Below are 23157 nucleotides of genomic sequence, written 5' to 3'. Positions count from 1 at the left end.
TCAAAGCTGCTGGGGTTGGGGTGACAGCAGTTCCTAAACAACACTGAATAAAGGTGAGAAATGGGGAGATCATAAAGGTGCTATGCCTTAGAAAAAACAGACCAACCTTTATCTATTTAGGCCCTACTACATGCCTGTCTCTGTGCTATACATTTGGGAGCAAAAAGAATCTGATCCTAAGGAATTAAATATAATCAATTTGGAGACGTGAAACTACACATTAAACAATGAGAGAACAATTACATTTAAATATTTTTTTCTAAAGGAAACACATAATTGAACGTAGTCACGAAATGCTTTTTTACAGGAAGGTAGACTACCTGAGGCAGGATTTAGACAGAAGAGGTCCAGGGAGGGCACTCCCCAGAGCGATGACACTAAACACCCATTCACACACACACAGAAACAGGTGTAAGGAAGGTGTATGTGAAGGCACTACTGCTTTCAGATTAACTAGAACAAAAAATTTATACAGAGTACATCAGCAAATAAGATACTCAGGGGAGTGGGTGACACTGAGTGTCTGGGAGAGTCTGGACAAAGATTCATTGTAAAGGGAGCCTCTAGTTCGTTAAGCAAAGAATAACAAGGTGGCAGCCACCACAGTTCCAAAGGTTAGATTAGTAAATCAGTTGATGTCTTAGGAACTAGGGGTGGGGGGCAGAAGGGAGACAGCAGACAAGCAGAAAGGTGTTTCAACAATCTCTATACACTTATCTCTATACACATAAAGAGAAACTGACTTAGGCTGGGGATAAAGGGGAAATATTTAAAAGGGAAGGGAAAGAGGTATGGGGAAATTTCAGTGAAGAAAAATGAACAGAATTTGGTAATTATGTGGATATAATGGGAAACAGAATAAAGCCAAAGATGACTTCAAGATTTTAAAGCCTGATGTGAAACAGGGAGCATTTTACTATACTATGTGAAGCTTTAGAATCTGCGAACGTGTGACTGTGATGCTATTTGCAAAGTCGATGGCACAGGGACAGCACAACAGGACAGTGTTGGGATTTCAGGCGCTTATTTATTACTTTGTTTCAACATTTGTTGTTACGTGCTTAACAATGTGCTGAGGGCTCAGAATATAACAACCAGTGGAGCTATGGTCTAGGCTAGAAGTATGGACACGTCTCCAGACACTGTCCAATAAGCAGCTGCAAATACAGAATTCAGGCAGAAAGAGGTCTGGACAACAGAGGGGTCTCAGCAGGTTGAGCAAACTCTGGGAGACAGTGAGGCACAGGGAAGCCTGGTGTGCGGCAATCCATGGGGTCACAAGGAGTCAGACACGATTTAGCGACTGAACAACAGAAGACTAAAGTCACTGTTAGGCTTGCTGCTTGTGGGCCAGATGCTGCGATGTAAACTGGAAACAGAGAGACGGAGACCCTTGTTTTTTTCTTTGCCTTCAACATGTACCGTTTTCAAACTGGAAAAAGGAGAATACATATTGTGAAGTGAAGAGACTGTGAGCACCCACAGTGAGGCTCACCCACAGAAAAGTTCACGCTTTTCTCACTTGGATGAATTATATCTCAGGGTACTGGGAAAACTCACAGCTGAGTCTGAGCCCTGTGAGGTAATCGGGCCAGAATCACAGGGACAGGAGGAGTGTTGAGAAAGAGAGAGAAGGGTATGTAGTTCTGATTATAAGAAAAGGAAAAAAAAAAAAAGCCCACTATAACTTGGCAACATTGTAGACACAACTGGAAATCTGGAAATTCACAGTCTGGGCACCACGGTGGAAGAGACTTTCAAAGTGGAGCACATTCGTAGAAAAGGGACTTGGGGAAACTCCTTAAAACCATGTTAAACCGGGGAGGACTGAAAAAATCAAGGTGATCCTGTGGCAGGAAGAGCAGCTGATATACCGCATACACACATGATCAGACTTTGAAAATATTTTGCTATGAAGATTTAAAAAAATTCCAGAGCGAGTACTTCAAGGATAGTGAAGGGACTAAAACTGTATTAAAGAGAAGCTAGAAGGAAATGAGGACATTTAGCTAAAGGGAGCAGAAACGTGGGGTGGGGGCTGGTAGACAGAACAATAACCATCTTCAAACATCTCAGGAAGCACATTAGAGAGAGACAGACTCTGTTAGCCTCAGAGGGCAGGGCTAGAGATGAGAAGCCGTATTTTAGCTCTGTATTAGGAATTATGAGTGGTCAGAAATGGAATGGGCTACCCAGGGAGAGACCAAGCTGCCCATGCCTGGAGCAGAAGCAGAAGCAAGACAATGCCGGGAACACTACCGAGAGGGAGAGGACCATCAGAAGGTGATTAAAAGAAGGTGACTGTGTTTGATAAGCAGTGTTAATAATCTTGGAAGAAAGGTTCCAGGAAGAGTTTTAGGGAGCAGAAACTGAAAAGACAAATGCAAAATGAACAGATTGACAATAAACAGAGGTAAACATCACATATTCAAAGAGATGACCAGCAAGACAAAGTCCTTCCTTCAAAGTTTGGATCAAAATGTGTCCAGAAAGTCTTATGTGATTCATATCCATAGGTTTTTCTGTAAGACTGTGGCTTCTAAAGGCAAGCAGGCACATTCTACCTTTCAGAATATGTTCCTTTGTCTCACAAAATAGAAAGTACACTCTGGAATTAGACAAAGTTGTTTTCAAATTAGGACTCCACCACCATAGGACCTTGGGTAGTTCTGTCTGGAGTTCCTGTCTTCTCTGCACAACACGGATGGACTTGGAGGGCATTATGCTTAGTGAGATATGTCAGACAGAAAAGGCAAATACTGTAGAATATCACTTATATGTGGAATTTAAAATGTATAACTAGTGAATATAACAAAAAAAAAAAAACCTCACAGATATAGAGAACAAACTAGACATGACCAGTGGGGAGAGGGAAGGAAGGAGGGGCAATACAGGAGCAGGGCATCGAAAGGTGCAAACTATTAGTTGTTATGCTGTTTAGTCACTGAACTGTGCTGACTCTTTGTGACCCTGTGGACTGTAGTCCGCCAGGCTCCTCTGTCCACGGGATTCTCCAGGCAAGAATACTGGAGTTGGTTGCCGTTTAGTTCTCCAGAGGATCTTCCCGACTCGGGGACTGAACCCACGTCTCCTGTACTGGACTACTGGGCCACAAGTATAAAATAAGCTACAAAGATACGCTGTACAATATGGAGAATGTAATGGGCATTTTATAACAACTACAAATGGAGGAAAACCTTTAAAAATTGTGAATCACTATATTATACATCTGTAACATGATATTGTACAGCAACTATACTTCAATTTAAAAGAGGCAGTGATCTCTTTTTTGAAGTCAGAGGATAAAGCTGTGGACTTGAGATTTAATGCATAAACAACAGCATAAAATTTCAAACTAGTAATCAGAAAGCACAAAAGGCTTAGATTAAATCACTAAGACTAAGATAGGGAGGGAAATTATTCACTTCTGAGAAGAAAACAATAGTGAGTATTCATTTGCACAAGTGGTCCTCTTCCTTCTTTTAGCTGGGTTAGGATAGTAAAATACGTGAACCGTGAACTCCCTGATGTTCAAGCTGGTTTTAGAAAAGGCAGAGGAACCAGAGATCAAATTGGCAACATCCGCTGGATCATGGAAAAAGCAAGAGAGTTCCAGAAAAACATCTATTTCTGCTTTATTGGCTATGCCAAAGCCTTTGACTGTGTGGCTCACAATAAACTGTGGAAAATTCTGAAAGAGATGGAAATACCAAACCACCTGACCTGCCTCTTGAGAAATCTGTATGCAGGTCAGGAAGCAACAGTTAGAACTGGATATGGAACAAAAGACTGGTTCCAAATAGGAAAAGGAGTATGTCAAGGCTGTATATTGTCACCCTGCTTATTTAACTTCTATGCAGAGTACATCATGAGCAACGCTGGACTGGAAGAAACACAAGCTGGAATCAAGATTGCCGGGAGAAATATCAATAACCTCAGATATGCAGATGACACCACCCTTATGGCAGAAAGTGAAGAGGAGCTAAAAAGCCTCTTGATGAAAGTGAAAGAGGAGAGTGAAAAAGTTGGCTTAAAGCTCGACATTCAGAAAACGAAGATCATGGCATCCAGTCCCATCACTTCATGGGAAACAGATGGGGAAATAGTGGAAACAGTGTCAGACTTTATTTTTTTGGGCTCCAAAATCACTGCAGATGGTGACTGCAGCCATGAAATTAAAAGACACTTACTCCTTGGAAGAAAAGTTATGACCAACCTAGATAGTATATTCAAAAGCAGAGACATTACTTTGCCGACTAAGGTCTGTCTAGTCAAGGCTATGGATTTTCCTGTGGTCATGTATGGATGTGAGAGTTGGACTGTGAAGAAGGCTGAGCGCCGAAGAATTGGTGCTTTTGAACTGTGGTGTTGGAGAAGACTCTTGAGGGTCCCATGGACTGCAAGGAGATCCAACCAGTCCATTCTGAAGGAGATCAGCCCTGGGATTTCTTTGGAAGGAATGATGCTAAAGCTGAAACTCCAGTACTTTGGTCACCTCATGCGAAGAGCTGACTCATTGGAAAAGACTCTGATGCTGGGAGAGATTGGGGGCAGGAGGAGAAGGGGACGACCGAGGATGCGATGGCTGGATGGCATCATGGACTCGATGGACGTGAGTCTGAGTGAACTCCGGGAGTTGGTGATGAACAGGGAGGCCTGGTGTGCTGCGATTCATGGGGTCGCAAAGAGTCGAACACGACTGAGCGACTGGACTGGACTGAACTGAACTGAAGGAAAGTAAAAAGAAGCCAGAGAGTTCGGAGAAGACAATCTAGAAGAGCGAGTAGGGAATTGTTCCTGTTAACGACCCCTGTGCAAATACATCAGGGCCCCCTTTCCTGATGTTAACATTGAGCAGATACTGTACGTACTTGTGAGGACTGTGGCTCACAACCAGCCTCTAAGTCACGAAGCAGCAGAAACACAGGAATGCCTGTGTTTCCAGAAATGAACATTTACTGGGTTCCATGTGTGTACGAGTACCTGGCACAAATGTTTCCCCCAAAGTTATTTCATTTAAGTATTCATGAGCACTCTGAAGCTTGCTCCACCCCCACCCCCACCCCACCCCCGGTTTATTTTTAAATTAATGAGATAAGGAAGGTTCAGCAAGATTAAGTAAGTTGCCCAAGATTTAACAGCTAGTAGGTGGCAGACATGATAACAAAATCTCTGACTACAAAACCTCAGATAAGGTTTCCAGGGGAGAGGTTCTGGACTAGATAATAAGGTATTAAAGCACTGGTTTTGCCAAGGTTAATCAGTGACACAGTTTTCAGCAATCCTTAGCAAAACGAGAAACAGAACAGAACACGTACAAGACTTCCCTGGCGGCCCAGTGGTTAGGACTTTACACCTCCACTGCAGGGGGCACAGCTTCGCGCCCTGGTCGGAAAGCTAATATCCCACATGCTGTTTGGCATGGTTAGATAAAAAGAGAATCAATAAAAAAATAATAACAAAAAAAGAAAATGTATCTAAAGTTATAGTACTTACACACACACTTATGTCCAGATACACATTTTTCGGTGTAAAGCTGCCAACCGTCTATTTTTGAGGAAGACTATCTTTATTCTAACACGGTCTTTGTACTTTTGACATTAAAATGTTTTATATATATATAAAATAATGGTAACAGCAAATTCCAGTTTTCCTCAAGAATGACCTTACAAATTTAAAAATAAAGCTCTAATCTATCAACCCCCTATGTCTGAGAACCACAGGCAAATGACACGGCTATGAAAGCAGAAGGCCCCAAGGATGAGTTTCAGTTATACACCACCTACTAAAGATGTTAGGCAAGGCACCTAACTTCTCTGAGTCTCAATTTTCTCACCCACAAGATGAGCTAATATCTATTTCACAAAGTTAATACATAACATATAACACTTTTTAAAATTATAAAGTATCACAAAAAGGTAGTAACTATCATAATAATTTATGGTTACTGGAGAGGGCTTAACTATTTGTATTTATTTCCCTCCCAAAACAGAGTTTTCAAAAAAAACTTTCAACATCTATGCTTGACTTTTACTATACCACACTATTTAAATTAAAATATAGAATCTTTCCCCTAACCACACTATAGGAAGCTTGCTGGTATCAAAGTGGTAACGTACACCATGACTGTGGTCCCTGTGGCCTCGTCAGCATCTAGAGAAAAGAATGTACTCCCAGAATTCAGACATGGCTTTTTAAAAAAACAAAAAACAGTATCTTAAACTAGTGAGACTCATCACCATACTGTAATTACATGAGCAACATACCCTGAGAGGCAGTGTGCAGAGTGCTGAAGGGACCTGGCAACAGGGCAACTGTTCAGCGCCCCAAGCATGGGGGACGGAATGGAACCATGGGGGAAACATGGAACCAAAGAAACGTAAATATTAGGTTACCTGACTCAAGCAATGATGTATTCAGAAAATGAAGTGACACACAGTAAGATTCCGGTTGGGTTTTATTCTGAACTGTCCTAGGACAAGATTCTAATTGGGTAGTCATGACTATTACAGTCATTAAGGAGTCACATTGGAATAGTGTCAGTTTCTGTAGGCTGAAAAAAACACCCCTTTATGACTACTCAGTTTCATTTTTGTTGATTCTGAGTTTATCAAACAATCTCATGATGTTCATGTGGCTGTGTGGGTACCTAATGCCAGGGAGACATGAGGCTCCTGGGCACCAGAGAGGTGTAGCTCCACTGTGAGTGAGCAAAGTGGCCATCTGGTTTAAGTCAGTTCTTCTGCGTAGGTAAATGGGAAATTAATTTCCTTAAAGCTCCACGATTCCTGGTAGAAGAGATGAAGCTAATTTTCTAAACCCACAGAAGTGCAGGTCGCAACATCCCTCTTTGAGGTCTAGCTTGCTTCTTTCTCTTAGACACTGTTTTTTTATATATAATAAACCACTTAGAAGGAAACGTAAGATTTTGTCATTGCTAGATATGTTCATCCAATCTGTGCAGGAAGGCAAAGGCCACATTTCACTTCTCTAACATTTACTGTACACAGGAATATAAAGTTACATAGGGCACAATATATAAGAAGCTCATTGTTTGATGGAACATAAGTCATACAAGCATTTAACACTATATAAAATGTGCCTTGACAAAAAGTAGGAACAGGACAGCAAATGAAGCAACTGAACTCCTGGCGACCCTTGTGAAAGCTTCACAGAGAAGACGACATTCGAGCTGAACTTGGAGATGCACAGGGATCGTCTGTAAAAAGCAGTGTGTAGAGGGGCCCTTCCCAGCCTCTGCAAAGGAACGGGAGCTCAAAGCAGCATGGCCCGAGAGGGAGATGGGAGAGGTTTGCATTCCCCATGGTACAGAGCACCAGTAGACAGCATAGCTGGAGACAGAATCAAGGGCCAACTGCATCGTATCCCACATTAAGACATCTGGGTTCTTCCTACAGGTAATAGGTGGGCTTCCCTGGTGGCTCAGATGGTAAAGAACCTGCCTGCAATGTGGGAGACCTGGGTTCAAACCCTGGGTTGGGAAGATACTCTGGAGAAGGGAACGGCTATCCACTCCAGTGTCCTTGCATTCCATGGACAGAGGAGCCTGGCAGGCCACAGGCCATGGGGTCGCAAGGAGTCAGACACGACTGAGCGACTGCACAGAACTATAGATAATGGAGAACCATAGAACATTTTAAGCATAGGCAACTTACCAGATCAGGTCTGATTTTAGAAACCACTCCTTGGACACAAGAAATGGGTAACAGGTTATTCCTGCTTTTTAAATTGTATACCGATTGTATGTATTCTCTCTCTCCCACACACACACATACCCACCCACCTCTCTTACGTGACTGAAGTAAAGGACTAGATATGGGGGGGGGGGGGGATGGCAATCATGAAGCTACTGTTAACAGCCCAGACACAAATGAAGAGAGTTGGAATGCAGATAGTGAAGGAAGGAACAGATAGAGAGACGGGAAGCTTAACAGGTCTTAGGGATTGACTGGTTATAGTGGTGGCTGGGTGAGCTGTGCCATTCACAGGAAGCAGGAATACAGCAATCAGAAGCAGTTCAGGAAATAGGACAAAATGAGGACGAGTTGAATTTCAGATATGTTACATGTGGAGTGCCCGTGGCACATCCAGATAGAGCACTAGAAAGACAGAAGTGAGATCCAGGGTCCCAGAGAGTGTCTTGGCTGAAAGCACGGATTTTGAGACACTGGTGTACTCCAATGCATCTCAAAGGCCAAGAGATAACAAAGAGGGGACTAAGAAAAGAAGACCAAGGTTAAGATCCTGGGTAAAAAGAAAAAGAAAGGGCAAAGTAAAGAATAAGTGAATGAAATTGAAAAAAGATATTCTGAGGACAGGAAGAGAACCAAGATCAAGTGATATCCCAGAAGCCGAAGGAAAAGGAAAAGGAAAAGCTCCTACTGGGGAGCTACGCAGAGTTCCAAAGGCAGTGAAGAGGTTAGAGTAGGATGAGCACTAGGAAGTCACTCATTTTGGTAATTATAAACAGACTGATACATCTTAAGAACTTTTCAGCACAGCACAGCTCAAAATGTGATCATAAATGGAATTTTAGAAGAGGGCCTGGTATAGGTATGCCCATTATTTCAAATCTTTAAATTTTACTGGGTTAGTGTAAATACATTGTGCTTTTTTGATGATTTACTCAATAGACTAATGACATTAAGAAGACTGGTACATAAATCAAACGCGCTCTAGTAAACGAAGACGTTGAGGTGGAGAGAAAAGAAGTGTGAAGAGCAATTTCACATTATAGTCTGTCTTCTGCCTCCCAATCTGGGGTCACCCTCATGATTCTACAGGATAGTAAGTGACTGTTAAAAGAAAGAAACAAATGCTTGAGAGGAAAGAAAAGCCTAAGTTAACCTCCAAGCTTGAGGGTTGATTCTACCCCAGGAACACAGCTCAGGTCAAAGCAACTTACTTTCAAGCCTAAGGACATCTGAGTCCCTCCCTGAATCCTCAACAGACAGCACAGGGTCCTCCTCTGTCCCTGCCTCAGAGGGCTCTTCTTCAGCAGCATCCAGTGACTGTGAGTTGTCAAAATACTTCTGTTTGTCATGGCCGTTGTCCAGGGTTTTCGCATGACAATTACCTCAATGACAAGAGACACAGACAGAGCACATTAGAAACCTCTCTTGTGTAGTCCCGCAGCTCAAGGTCCCCAAGTACCAGGAAGAGCAAAAAGGTGACCGCTGCGTTTTTCTTCAGCAGGAGAAAAGTGCCTTTTAAAGCCAGGTCATAACTGTGATTCACGATTTTGCACTGAAGTTCAAGTTTCACCTGTTAGGCTACTGTTAAGTATTTGGGGAAAAAGCTCTAAGAACGAAGTCCCAAGATCTCCTTCCATTCTTAATGAATGATTGTGAAACACTTCTCTGAAAGTCAGAAACATCATAAAAAAAAAGTGGTTTTCCTTCTATTTGCCTTTCGAAGGTGAGAAATGACAGAAGAGTATTTGAACAAGTCTGGAGATAGATGAATTATAGCAGAAGAGTATACCATTCTTGCATTATAGCTTAAAGTGAAAGACTAAAAGGTGAAGGGTTAGAAATTAAAAACCAAGGACTTGGAGGGGGTAGGGGTGGCAGAGAAGCCACATTTGTGACTGTCAGATCACACAGGTGCCTATTTTCCTTTTGGAAACAAATTTTGATCATGTGTGAAAGTGTCAGTCGCTTAGTCGTGTGTCTGACTCTTTGCAACCCCATGGACTGTAGCCCGCCAAGGGGATTCTCCAGGCAAGAATAGTGGAGTGGGTTGCCATTTCCTTCTCTAGGGGATCATCCGACCCAGGGAGTGAACCTGGTCTTCTGCCTTGCAGGTGGATTCTTTACTGTGTGAGCCACAAGGGAAGCACGTGTGTGTTGGCTCACTTGTGACTGACTCTTTGCAGCCCCGTGGACTGCAGCCCGCGAGGCTTTTCTGCCCATAGTGGGGAATTTTCCAGGCAAGACTACTAGATGGGGTTGCTATTTCCTACTCCAAGGGATCTTCAGGTTCTTTACCACTGGCACCACCTGGGAAGCCCAGTAACAATTTAAGCATAAAATGTCACATTTGAATGTAATCATAGCACTGTGTGATACTAGGTTGGTACAAAAGTAACTGCAGTTTTGAACTGCTGAACTCTGCCAGTTGATATTACAATATTCTTAAATAAATGTATTTATTTATTTATAAATTTTATATGAATTTCTCACTTTATGGTTTTTTTTTTTTGGCTAATGACTAGTTACTGTTTATTTTATATTTATTTTAGACTACAGAAATGTTAGACAAAAAAGCAAATTCAACCGCTTTTTTCATTCAAGTTCAAAACGGGTCATAAAGCAGCAAAGATAACTAGCAACATCAACAATGCATTTGACCCAGGAACTGCTAACAAACGTACACTGCAGTGGTGGTTCAAGAAGTTCTGTAAAGGAGATGAGAGCTTTGAAGATGAGGAGTGTAGTGACTGGCCATTGGAAGTTGACAATGACCAACCAAAAGCAATCGTTGAAGCTGATTCTCTTAGAACTATATGAGAAGTAGCTGAAGAACTCAGCTTCAACCATTCTACAGTCATTTGGCATTTGAAGCAAATTGGAAAGGTGAAAAGCTAGATAAATGGGTGCCTCATGAGCTGACTGAAAATCAAAAAAATCATAGTTTTGAAGTGCTGTCTTCTCTTATTCTATGCAACAATGAACCAACAATTTCTCAACTGGATTGTGACATATGATGAAAAGTGGATTTTATGACTGCCCTAATGACAGTAGTGATGAACAGCTCACTGGTTGGACAGAGAAGACGCTCCAAAGCACTTGCCCAAGCCAAACTTGCACTAAAAAGTGATGGTCACTGTTTGGTGGTCTGCTGCCCATCTGATCTAATATAGCTTTTTGAATCTTGGTGAAACCGTCACATCTGAGAAGTATGCTCAGCAAATTGATGAGATGCATTGAAAACTGCAACGTCTGCAGCTGGTAGTGGTCAAAAGCACGGGTCCAATCTTTGTCACAATGCCCAACTGCACGCTGTACAACCAGTGCTTCAAAGGTTGAGTGAACTGGCCTACAAAATTTTGTCTCATCTGCCATATTTACCTGACCTCTAGCCAACCAACTACCACTTCTTCAAGTATCTCAACAACTTTTTGTGGGGAAAATGCTTCCACAACCAGCAGGAGGCAGAAAATGCTTTCCAAGAGTTTGTCAAATCCCAAAGCACGGAGTTTTATGATACAGGAATAAACAAACTTGTTTCTCATTGGCAAAAATGTGTTGATTGTAATGGTTCCTATTTTGATTAATAAAGATGAGTTTGTGCCTAGTTGCAACGATTTAAAATTCATGGCCTGAAACCACAATTACTTTTGTACCAACCTAATACTTTCCGACATGTATAGTTAGCATGACCTCCTGATACAATTTTGTGCAGGAGCCAAAGAGCTTTGACCTTATTGGGGAACCATGCGTTAACAGAGATAAACAGCCACTATCTAGCTCCACTTGATAGTCATTCTCTGGGAAGAGGAATGTATTACTAGACTGCTGTGTCTTTGGTGGAGATCTGGCTGGCTGAACAGGTCTCATGTTCCATGTGAGTTGTTGCAGAAGATGTATATTCAGTAGAAGCCTACATTCTTATTACAGGACACTTCTTTGAATAAGAGTGTATAAGTAATTTTTCTCCTTTATCAGAACATCCAAACATGTTCTAAAAGTTTTTTTTTTTTCTTTCTTTTAAAAGAGAATGTTGCCTCGAAGAGATGTATGTACCCAATCAAGCTGTCTTTGTAGCAATGGGAATACAGGAAGTCTTTCTGGATCTGATGACTCCCCTTCAGATTCTGTAATTTTGGAAACTGCTACTCAGTCATTTCCCTCATTGTACCAAAAAAACATAAAGGACTCAAAGCCCTTCCCAACTTACTAGTTTAGAGAGAGGGGAACTGCATACGTTGGGAGTCACTTTCCATTTTCCAATTCTACACTATCATACATCTGAGGCTATTTTCAACAAGGCTACCCCAGAAACTGCAAACTCTCTGTCTCAAGAGAGCTTTAGCTCTCAAGAAATTTAACAAGCAACCTGGGGAGACAGTAAAGAAAGACAACAAACACTAATGAACTGGTCTACTGCGCCCAGCAGGTGCTTCAGAGAATGAGCTTTGAGTGGGTAGATCTTGAATTGTGAAGAATACGTAGGACTTAAAAACACAACTTTAAAAAGTGGGAATTACAAGGAAGGGCACCAGTATTTCTTCAGTACTTTTGCATTTTTCCCCCCACTTACACCTCAAAAACACCCTATGAAATATTATTAATTTTACAGACAAAGAAACTGATTCTCCATGAGATTAAGTTACTTGTCTGAGGTCAAACGTAAGTAAGTGGTAGATCTGGGATATGAATCAGTTCTATTTTACTACAAAGCTTCTTGGCTTCCCCCTAGTCAATACTACCTCTTTAAGCAAAAAAAAAAAAAAAAAAAAAGTAGGGAGGAATCATGTGTTGAGCAAAGCAACAGGAATAGGGATTCTCATTTGTGATTGGGAGGCCATGAGAAGTACAATTTGACAGAGATGGAAAGGGTGGAGTGTGTGGGCCCTGGAGGGCTACCAGGAAAGAAGCCATAAAGAGCAAGGGTAGCTGCTCTCTTTCTCCAGATTCTCCTGAGAGGCCAGAGGTTGCTGAGTTGCCTCCACTTCTGTCTTCACCACTGAGCCCGTGTAGGTACATGTGGGAAATCAAGCACACGAGCATTAAAATAAAACAAAGCAATGACAACAACTCCATACACCCAGCTGTCTGAACTTTACTGTGAAGAACAGAATGTCTCTTAGAGGAAATTCTTAATTAGGATATAAATAAGCATGACTATTAAAAGCAGAGATGAAAGAAAACGATGACAATGATACTGATCATTTAAAACATACACTGTTCCTAGTCAATGTTCTCTGTCTTTAATTTTGGTGAATTTGCCTCTAAAGCATTATTCACCTTGACTCAAGCTGGGTAAAGCAAAAGCACAAACCATTTAACACTGGAACCTGGTGAAATTCTAGCTGTGTTTCCTGCAGTTGATTCTGTCCTCCAACCTTTGCATCTCTTATTTTTCTCTCCCACCCTCTATTATAAAAATTTAATTGGTTTCATCTTTTTAAATGTCTGAAATATTTAAAAATGCTTTACAGGTCATTTATAAGATATGATATGCATAAGATCCTGAAGCTAAAATTAGTCCTTCTGCATGACCTTAAAGCAGACACCCTCTTGAAGCAAGCCTTGTGAATTCTAAGAATGTCCTCCCCTCCAACTCAGGAAATCGGGGCCAGCACCTCTGAGGGAGAGGGTATAAAAGGGGATCAGGGAAAAACAGGGGAATTAAGGGAATAAGAAGTTTATTTTAAACTATTTCTTAGTAGTTTCTAGAAGTAGGCAAAATCAAAATGATCAAGTAAAAATTACATGTTTTAAAATTAGAACTGTTGATATGAATTTTCTTAGGTTGATGGTTAAAAACAGACTGGTTTAGTATTCTGGTGTGATTTCCATGATTAACTAGTCTAATCACAGAAAGTCACACTGCCTAATTCTTGAATGACTCCTTCCACTTGCCGGAGGCAGAACTGAAGAACTTCAGAAAAAATAAACTTATCTATTCTTTGGACTATAGTACAGGTCTACTCCAGCTAAAGAGGAACTGAAAACAGTTGCCTATATAAGAAAAATATTGCTTGTCTTCTCATTAAAGAAATACAAGGAAATGTTGAAGAAGGAAAAATGGAAAGATATCTAGAAAGTAACAAGTATCTTCTGTGCATATGGCTATTATTTCTTGCTGATGCAAAAATGAGGAGATTCTGTGGCTTAGACTAACCTTGATAGGCTTTTTTTTGGGGGGGGGTTGGGAACTTCATGATTTAAATGAAATGCTTTAGATAACAAGGTCCCAGATGAAAATGGAAACACTTTCCTCTGCTTAATGTTCTATATTTGCTTGCAAAGAATTTAGCACTCAATTCAAATCCTGGCAGTCTGGTTTTTCTTAGAATTAAGAGAGGATATGCAGGAGATATAAGAGATGAGGGTTCGATTCCTGGGTGGGGAAGGTTCCCTGGAGGAGGGCATGGAAACTCACTCCAGTACACTTGCCTGGAGAATCCCAGGGACAGTGGAGCCTGGCGGGTTTTAGTCCATTGGGTCGCAAAAAGTTGGACACGACTGAAGCAACTTAGCATGCACGCAAGCAAGAGAGGATAAGGCAATACCAACTGAGCATTCAGAAAACTAAGATCATGGCATCTGGTCCCATCATTTCATGGCAAATAGATGGGGAAGCAATGGAAACAGTGAGAGACTGTTTTTTTGTGGGCTCCAAAATCACTGCAGATAGTGACTGCAGCCATGAAGTTAGAAGACGCTTGCTCCTTGGAAGAAAAGTTATGAACAACCTAGATAGTATATTCAAAAGCAGAGACATTACTTTGTCAACAAAGGTCCGTCCAGTCTAAGCTATGACTGGTTTCTCCAGTAGTTGTGTATGGATGTGAGAGTTGGACTATAAAGAAAGTTGAGTGCTGAAGATTTGATGCTTTTGAACTGTGCTGTTGGAGAAGACTCTGGAGAGACCCTTGGACTGCAAGGAGATCCAACCAGTCCATCCTAAAGGAGATCAGTCCTGAATATTCATTGGAAGGACTGATGCTGAAGCTGAAACTCCAATACTTTGGCCACCTCATGCAAAGAACTGACTCATTTGAAAAGACCCTGTTGCTGGGAAAGACTTAAGGTGGGAGGAAAAGGGGACGACAGAGGATGAGATGGTTGGATGGCATTACTGACTCAACAGACATGAGTCTGAGTAAACTCCACGAGTTGGTGATAGACAGGGAGGCCTGGCGTGCTGCAGTCCGTGGGGTCGCAAAGAGTCGGACACGACTGAGCAACTGAACTGAACTGACTGAACTAAGCATGGAACTTCAAAGAGAGTATTTCTGGTTCTGGAACAATTATGAGATCTTAAACTTATCAACATCCTTTTTTTGCTGTTAGAGTACTGCCTGTATAAATTGGGTTATTAATATTAACCTCCCCTATAAAGGTATTCTGGAAAACAACTAAATATTTAATACACCATGTCTAAGCCTAAGTCTCCTAAGGGAGAAAGGCACAATTTATTCTGTGGCTAAACAGATTTTCAGAGTAAACTAAGTTCTTGGGAACTCCTATCATGACTAGGGTTAAAGAAATCTCCTATTTTCTCTTGTTAATTCTGTTTACAAAGGTCTTTGAAGATTATTTTTCAACTGGAGTTGGGAAACCACCTACTTATTAAAAAGAATTCTTCTCTTTTGAATCTCATAAGTTGGTAAAGAGATTCCTGGGTGGATTAGGAATCCTTTAGGGTTCTTTAGGATTCTTTGGGGTTTGTTATAATAAAGAAATGCTACAAAACTGAGGCATCAAAATTTTGTAAGAGCAAGTAACTAATTTTCTATTTATTTCTCTAGTAAGAAATCTATCTATTAGGAAAAATGATAAGATAAATTGTGAAGTTTATCACAAAAGTGTACCTTTGAGTTAATCACCATTGCTAAGCAAGATTATTATTTTTTAAATTAAATTTTATTGGAGTAGTTTCTTTACAAAGATTACTTTAAAATACCACCAGGAAAATTTAACTGTGGGTGGCATGTGGGGCTTGGGATCACACTGAGTAACAGGTAATAGTGAAGAAGTAACAAGCTTTATTGCAAATGGATTCCTTATGATTTCTACCTCAAAGTCTTATAGACCTTGTTCTAAAAGAAGCATTCCATGGTATGAGTGCAAATCCTGCCTAGATACAGCCTTACCATATGAACTTGGGCAAATCGACTCTCTTCTCTGCATCTAGGTTCTTTACCTGAGATAAGCTACTGTCCAACAATAAGAGGAGTCTGAGTAAACACCACTGCTGAAACCATGGTGAACATAAGCACACAGAACTCCTTGAATTTAAGTGACCCTGAGACAAGAGAATCTGCCTCACCTCCTCTACCCTGGGCTGTCCTCGGCTTAGAAAGATGAGAGAAAGCATTTCAACAGTCGCAATGGCTCAGACTTGCTCTCATTCAGCAGGAACTGCTGAATGACATTCTTACAGGAGGTTTAAAAGTAATGGCCATGTACTGGCGGACCTTTAACTGCCAGAGAGAACACAGATCGTATTAAAGACTTGGAATCAGCAACCTCAGGATTATATAGGCATTCCCTCATGGTGAGGTGAATGAGTCAGAAGTGAGTTTAAACAAGAAAAGCTAGCAAAGAAAAGCATGTGACCTCAAAATGAAATGAGAGCAGGGGTGGGGGAGGTAAGAGAGAAATTCTTTTCTACTATATATTCTAGAGTTAAATTTCTCCTGGGGGACACTGTTCACACATGGTGGGGGAATCTGATCTGTACTGGTTTCTATAGACCTATACGCCCTGCCTCCTTTAGAGGAGAAGGGGGAGAGTGAGCTATAATCTGGTCTCCTTGTCCTGCCATGTGGCATTCCCTAAGTGGCTAAAGTGGAGGGTGCAAAGTCGGCATCAGCTGAGACACAGACACCATGACACGTAGGCTGTGCAAGAAACGACTCCCGTGATGGAATCTAAGCTCTCCAATGCTGTAACTTCCTCCAGAAATGGGAAAGATTAGGCTGGATCCCTAAACAAGGGAATGTAAACATTAAGTTTACTAGGAAACATTTCCCCACACAGCAACTACATTAAAAAGTTAACTGTCATAGGTGCCATTATTATTACTATTAAATTTAAAAATCTGTTTTACTTCAGCCTAAGGAAATGGGTTTTGAGCAAGAACGTTGGGGAAACAAATCCAATAGATTTCTCACACTTACTGATTTATTTATGAATGTTAGTTTTTCAGTGAGGGTCAACAAGGACATTTGTGTGTAATTTTCATTAAACATTGCAGACAGGAGATGGGAAAATACAGGCTACCTATTGGATGTGTCATCTGCTAGTGGACAAGCGAGACAATGTGATTCATTTCCTCTGCCCCCTCCTATGGTGTGGGAGCTGCAGGCCTTAATACATGTATGATAGAAAGTGTTCTGTGGATACAGCTAATTACCCTCTATTCCCAGGTATTCTCAGTAGCTCAAACTTGAAATGCCATTAGATGATTTTCCATATGAGCACATTCTAAGGGCTAAACATTGGGAGGAGGGTGTGGAATGCATGGGCCAGCATATGGAGATGAAAAAAGGAATGGTCCCTGCTCTCAAGGAGTTAGGAAAGTCCTGTAGGAGACTTCTGTCTTGTACACAAATAACTGTAACGGCAAGTCACAGGAGCTGAAGGAGACACATAGGTGGGATGACTGCTCACGTAGTTATATTATGATTAAGGGATCAGGTAAGGCGCATGGCAGAAGTGGGCCTTGAAGGATGGGCAAGATTAGAATTTTTATTCAGGGAGGGAAGGCAGGCACGAGGAGAGTTATGGGGGAAAACTACTGAGAACGACACAAGCAAACACATGGAACCAGGAAAGGAGGGTGTATGTGGTAGAGAAAACAGGCTGTCCGCAGCAGCAGCATCGTGTGTCATGTGTCATGATTCGCTACAACTTCCACTGACGCTGCAAAAGAGAGGATGATATTAAAGTCTCTGTGTTGTCCGTGAGCTTAGATTAAGCAGCCCTATTTGAGTCAACCACAGACTCTTGTAGTAAGCTGGCTTCATTCAATTCTTAACGCCTAGAATAAGCCTATACACAGAGGGTAGGGGTGAGGGAACACGGGAGGGCTTGGGAAACTCCCTAGCTACTCGCAACCTTTCTGGTTTATATTTACCTTTCTTTTCTCGGGCTGAAAGTGTTTATAGTCACCTGCCGGTGTCAAGGGAAAAAAATCTAGTAAAAAAATCAACAGACCTTAACTCTGGTCCTCTTCCTCATAATACAAATGGAGGCACAGAGAAACACAAAATGGGAAAGGGACCTACCATTAGAAGCCCTTGATGCTTCCATGTGGCCAGTGCTCTATAAATCAAGTGTAAAGCATCAGAAAAATAAATGATACTGTTTCCTTTTGCTTTATGTCACCAAACAAAATTGGAGGCATTCACCTCAGTTGCCACTTTGCACATAATAATATACTTTCCAGGACTCTGTTCTTTCCCAATCTTTAACATTTATGGTTTTTAGGCAGTGTACAGTGAGAGATGGTGACTTGTTTGGTTCAATTTTTCTATAGTTGTATTTCATGTCATCAAGGGAAACTGGCTGTATTATCACAGGTGTATCAGGAATCAGAAGACTTGATTAACACCACACGCCCTGTCAGCTGCTACTACTCTTTTTCCTAAAATGTGATATGCTTTCTTTATTTTAATATTCATCACTCTGGATATTTGTGATCTGACTTGGTTATTAACTAATGCCTGACAGCTAAAGCAGTTTAAACTGCTTTGAGAGTGGCAAATTTTGAATGTCAAATTTAGATTTGTTGTTATAAAAATCAACTAAGTGAGAAGAGAAATCCAAAGCTGTGTTATTTTCAACAGCTAAGAATTCTGATTTAAATTTCTCCTGTATTTTAAATATCACAATTAAATAAACTCTGATGGTTAAGAAAAAGTAACAGATTACTGAGATTTTCTTGGTCAAAGAACACAACAGTTTAGTATGAAACAACTTCAACTACTAGTAATAACAATGAAAGAAAAAAAGGGAGGAAAAACCCAAACCAGCATATATATGACCACATACATGTATACGCCAGGTTTCCTCAATCATGAGTACTTTAAATCTCACCAGTGCTCTTTTCTAGTGATTATCAGGCCCAACTACTGTATTTCCATTAGGCCATGGAACTGAGTTAAAAAAAAAAATCATTCAATGGTTATATTTGTAAAGGGGTTTAAATACGTGGTACTCACTGTTGTAAACTGGTGAATAGTGAAAGTTGCTCAGTCATGTCCGACTCTTTGTGACCCCATGGAATAGTCCATGGAATTCTACAGGCTAGAATACTGGAGTGGGTAGCCCTTCCCTTCTCAAGGGGATCTTCCCAACCCAGGGACTGAACCCAGGTCTCCCACACTGTGGACGGATTCTTCACCAGCTGAGCCACCAGAGTAATTCATTTCAACTAGTTGGTTCACAATGTACAGAAAGAATTTTCTGAGGTATAGGTCACTAAAAAAAAAAAAAAGCCCTCTCTAACGTAGCATGGATTTATAGCATATGTGTGAGAAAGAGATGGAGAGAAAATTCTGCCAACTAGAATAATTTTTTGAATGGGGAAGAGTTATGCAAATGCTTGCTATATGAGATAGCAAAGCTGAACGTCACAAACTGAAATATCTCCAAAAACATCTGCTACCATGAATGGATATGAAGATATAGACAGAAAGATAGCACCCAATGAACTTGCCTAACTCCCTTCACACAAAGTATTCATAACAAGATGTTAGGCCCCTTCAGCTCCTATCAGGAGACATGTACAACTACAGTGACAAACCACGTTAAACACATCTTGTTCAGTAATTAACGAGGGCTGGATGAAACAGACCCCATCTTGCTCATCCATTTTTCTTGCTGGTGTGTACCATCACTGTGACCTCAGTGATGTGAGTGTTAGAAAAAGTTCCTGATGCAGAATGGAGTCTAAACACAAAGGGTGATGTCTTAGTAGAACTTTCCAACCCTATCTGCAGAGAAGCGATCACAAACTATGATGAACAATGCCTTCCAGTGGGTTATTTCCACACTACATACACAGCAGAAAGGAGGAAGACTTAATGTACGTGACCTAGACTTAATTTACAAACTCAAAAATATAACTCACTTTCTTTTGGACATGCAAGATAGGCACCCTAACACTGGCAAAGACCGTTCACACACCTGAAGTTGTTACAAATTCTGTAACTCAGAGAGATTATCTTAATAAATTTGCAACATATTTTTAAAGAAAAGCATTCTATAACTGAGTGACAAGCTGCAGTGTGAAGCTGACTTCAATAAGTGCTACTGCAGTGTCTAAAGTAACCATATAGTTGCTGCTCTCATTCTCAGTCCTCTTAGAGCAACACAGCCAAGCTGCAGTGACTCAGTTCCAACAGTCCCAGAGACAGAGAATAAAACCACTTGCCCTGTGTTTATTACATACAGGGGCTTAGAATACCCTCCTGACAAATGCCTTACTTCTTCACGAACCTGCCAAATTTTTCAGTTTTTTTCACCTACTTTCTCATGTTTCCATAACAAGTGAATTTTTTAAAAGTCTTTCTTCAGTTCAGTTCAGTCACTCAGTCATGTCCAACTCTTTGCGACCCCATGGACTGTAGCACGCCAAGCCTCCCTGTCCATCACCAACTCCCCGAGTTTACCCAAACGCATGTTCACTGAGTCAGTGATGCCATCCAACCATCTCGTCCTCTGTCGTCCCCTTCTCCTCCCACCTTCAATCTTTCCCAGCATCAGGGTCTTTTCAAATGAGTCAGCTCTTCGCAACAGGTGGCCCAAGTACTAGAGTTTCAGCTTCATCAGTCCTTCCAATGAACACTCAGGACTGATTTCCTTTAGGATAGACTGGTTGGATCTCCTTTCAGTCCAAGGGACTCTCCAGAGTCTTCTCCAACACCACAGTTCAAAAGCATCAATTCTTTGGTGCTCAGCTTTCTTTATAGTCCAACTCTCACATCCATACATGACCACAGGAAAAACCATAGCCTTGACTAGATGGACCTTTGTTGGCAAAGTAATGCCTCTGTTTTTTAATATGCTGTCTAGGTTGGTCATAACTTTTCTTCCAAGGAGTATTGTCTTTTTATTTTATGGATGCAGTCACCACTACTATTTATATGTTATCTAAAGAATGATTCTTGGTATCATTAACTATTTGCTTTAAAGTTATTTTAGTTATATAGTGACAGGACAAAACACAAGTTATATGGCTTAGAATCATGCCATTAACTCCAAAATTAATCCAACTGTATACAGAACGCTCACTTTAATATTTCTATTATCCTAGAATTTATTCTTGTTTTAGTATAGATATCTTGCTATTGTACAGAAAATACTTTTGATAAACTGAGATCACCAACTGATTTTCTAAACTGTTAAACCCAGAGCTTTTCACACTATTCACTCATCCATTTCTGTTGTAATTTTTCCATAGGTACCAGTACCTTTATTTATGCAATGTTTTCCTTTAAATGGACTCATTGTTTAATCTTACAATAATTTATGTTAAAAGGGAAAATAAGTATCACTTGTCAAGAATGACAGGTTTGATGTGCTGGTTATATAATTCTTCCAATGCCAATTAGAATAAGTCACGAATACTAAAATTAAAAAAAGTTACTCAATATCACCTAATAGCTTGTGCACCTCTGGTGGCATCTGCACCGCATTTTAGGAACCAATACAGAGCATACTGTTAATTTCTTTTTCCTTCTCAAACCCTCCGTTCCTCTGACCTTCAAGACCTAACTCCCTCTTGGTTCTCCCAGGCCTCCCCCTCTTTACTCACTCTTTCCCTGGCTCTGCTCCTTAAATGTTAGTATCTTCTTTTTTTCTCTTCACTGTGAACCTTCTGATGGAACCAGTGGCATCTTGGAATGAACACGTCTACCACTGAACTTATTTTCCAGCCCTACATCAATGCATGGATAATTTCTTTTCCACATTCCTCCTCTTAATTAATGACACTGATAATTACCCAGTTACTAAAATTAGAAACCTCTGAAGTCAATTCACATTTTTAGTCTAGTGTGTTCAGCCCTTCCTCTCTCAATGTTATCTCCAATTTCCTCCGTCCCCCTTCATACTCATCCGACAATTGGCCTCTTATTCCACTATACCGGTATCTCTACCTATACGCTGTACCTTCTCCTATCTAAGGACCCCCTCCACGCTACCTTTGTGCCTTGGGTCCCATCCCCTTCTGTTTATTCAAGAGCTTTGCTTTTATAATACTTTCTGCATCTTCAATTACTTCCTCTTTACTGGATCACTCCTATAGGAACGCAATGCAGTACCTTTTATTTTTAGAACAATAAAACCAAAACCAAATATCTTCGACCCCACATCCCCGTCCAGCAACCACCCCGTTTTTCTGCTCCTCACCACAGCAAAACTTCTTGGAAGGGTTGCTATCTCCACCTCCTCATCTCCTCCACAAACCATTAAAAAAAACTTTGAGAAGACTGCCAGTGACTTCTGTGTTCCAAAACCCAATGCTTTACTCTGTCTTCATCCAACTCAAGCTCATAGGATACCCCCACGTAACGTAAGAATGATGATAATATAGTTAACCACTCCCTGAAACATTTGCTTCACTCGGCTTCTGGAACAGAATACTTGCTTGGTTTTCTTATCTCACTGGCTACTCCTGTACTGTTCTTCCTCTTCTTGACCACTAAGTGTTAGCTGGAATACCTAGTAATTAATCATTGATGTACTTTCCTTTTTATACAATCACTGAGGTAACATCATCCAATTTTGTGATTTTAAAAACATTCACAGGTCCATGGCTCACAAATTTTCATCTCTAGCCTGGGGCTCTTCCTTGACCACAATGACAGCTGTGCATAGCAACAGATAAGCAGTTGCTATACATCCAACTGCCTATCCAATACCCTCATTTAAACATTCAGTAGGCAACTGAAACTTAACGTGTTTAAAACCAAACTTCTTTTTCTCCCTAAGCCGGCTCCTCTCTCAGACTTTACTGTCTCATTAAATAGTACCACAAGTACAGCTACCAGATCTTCTCTGTGAAGCCCAAGGTTATACAGCAATCTAATGATGCAAAATTCAGAAGCGAACAAAGTGACATGCTAAACTGAAAGGGACCATTTTAGGTGTGCTTTTTAGGGCTCATTATGACTGTCCCCCATAATACAGCTCGGATCCAAGTTTTATATGGGGATGTATGTATCTCTCTTGAGGGGTGATACAAGAAATGCAGTGATTATACTTTCATAAAATACTCAAGAATCTACAAATATGAATTCTTTCAGTCTTTGAAGTGTACTGATTTATGACTTGGGGATAAAAGAATTATGCATGAGGCCTTGGAAGGCAGAGGACTCAGATTTCAGTCTCCGTGCTACCAATGACTGGCTCTCTGACTTGAGTAAATCATCACCTTTGCTTCTCAATT

At 40.9% G+C, this 23157-nt stretch overlaps 1 protein-coding gene across 6 annotated transcripts in view; it reads right to left on the bottom strand.

The window, feature by feature from the left end:
* Nucleotides 1-23157, bottom strand: part of TTC17 (tetratricopeptide repeat domain 17) — a 124385-nt gene that overhangs the window by 43294 nt on the left and 57934 nt on the right. For 3 of the 6 annotated variants that reach the window (XM_068988337.1, XM_068988341.1, XM_068988342.1), the window contains one exon: nt 8927-9097. The exons of the other annotated variants lie outside the window; for them this stretch is intronic. In XM_068988337.1, coding sequence (XP_068844438.1) covers nt 8927-9097 — 171 coding nt within the window. The remainder of the gene's footprint in view (nt 1-8926; nt 9098-23157) is intronic. 6 annotated transcript variants of the gene reach the window in all.

The sequence above is a fragment of the Capricornis sumatraensis genome, chromosome 16 (assembly GCF_032405125.1).
Source record: "Capricornis sumatraensis isolate serow.1 chromosome 16, serow.2, whole genome shotgun sequence".
Taxonomy (NCBI): Eukaryota; Metazoa; Chordata; class Mammalia; order Artiodactyla; family Bovidae; genus Capricornis; species Capricornis sumatraensis.
Note: the sequence above shows the minus strand (reverse complement) of the source record. Positions and strands in the feature narration are given on the sequence as shown.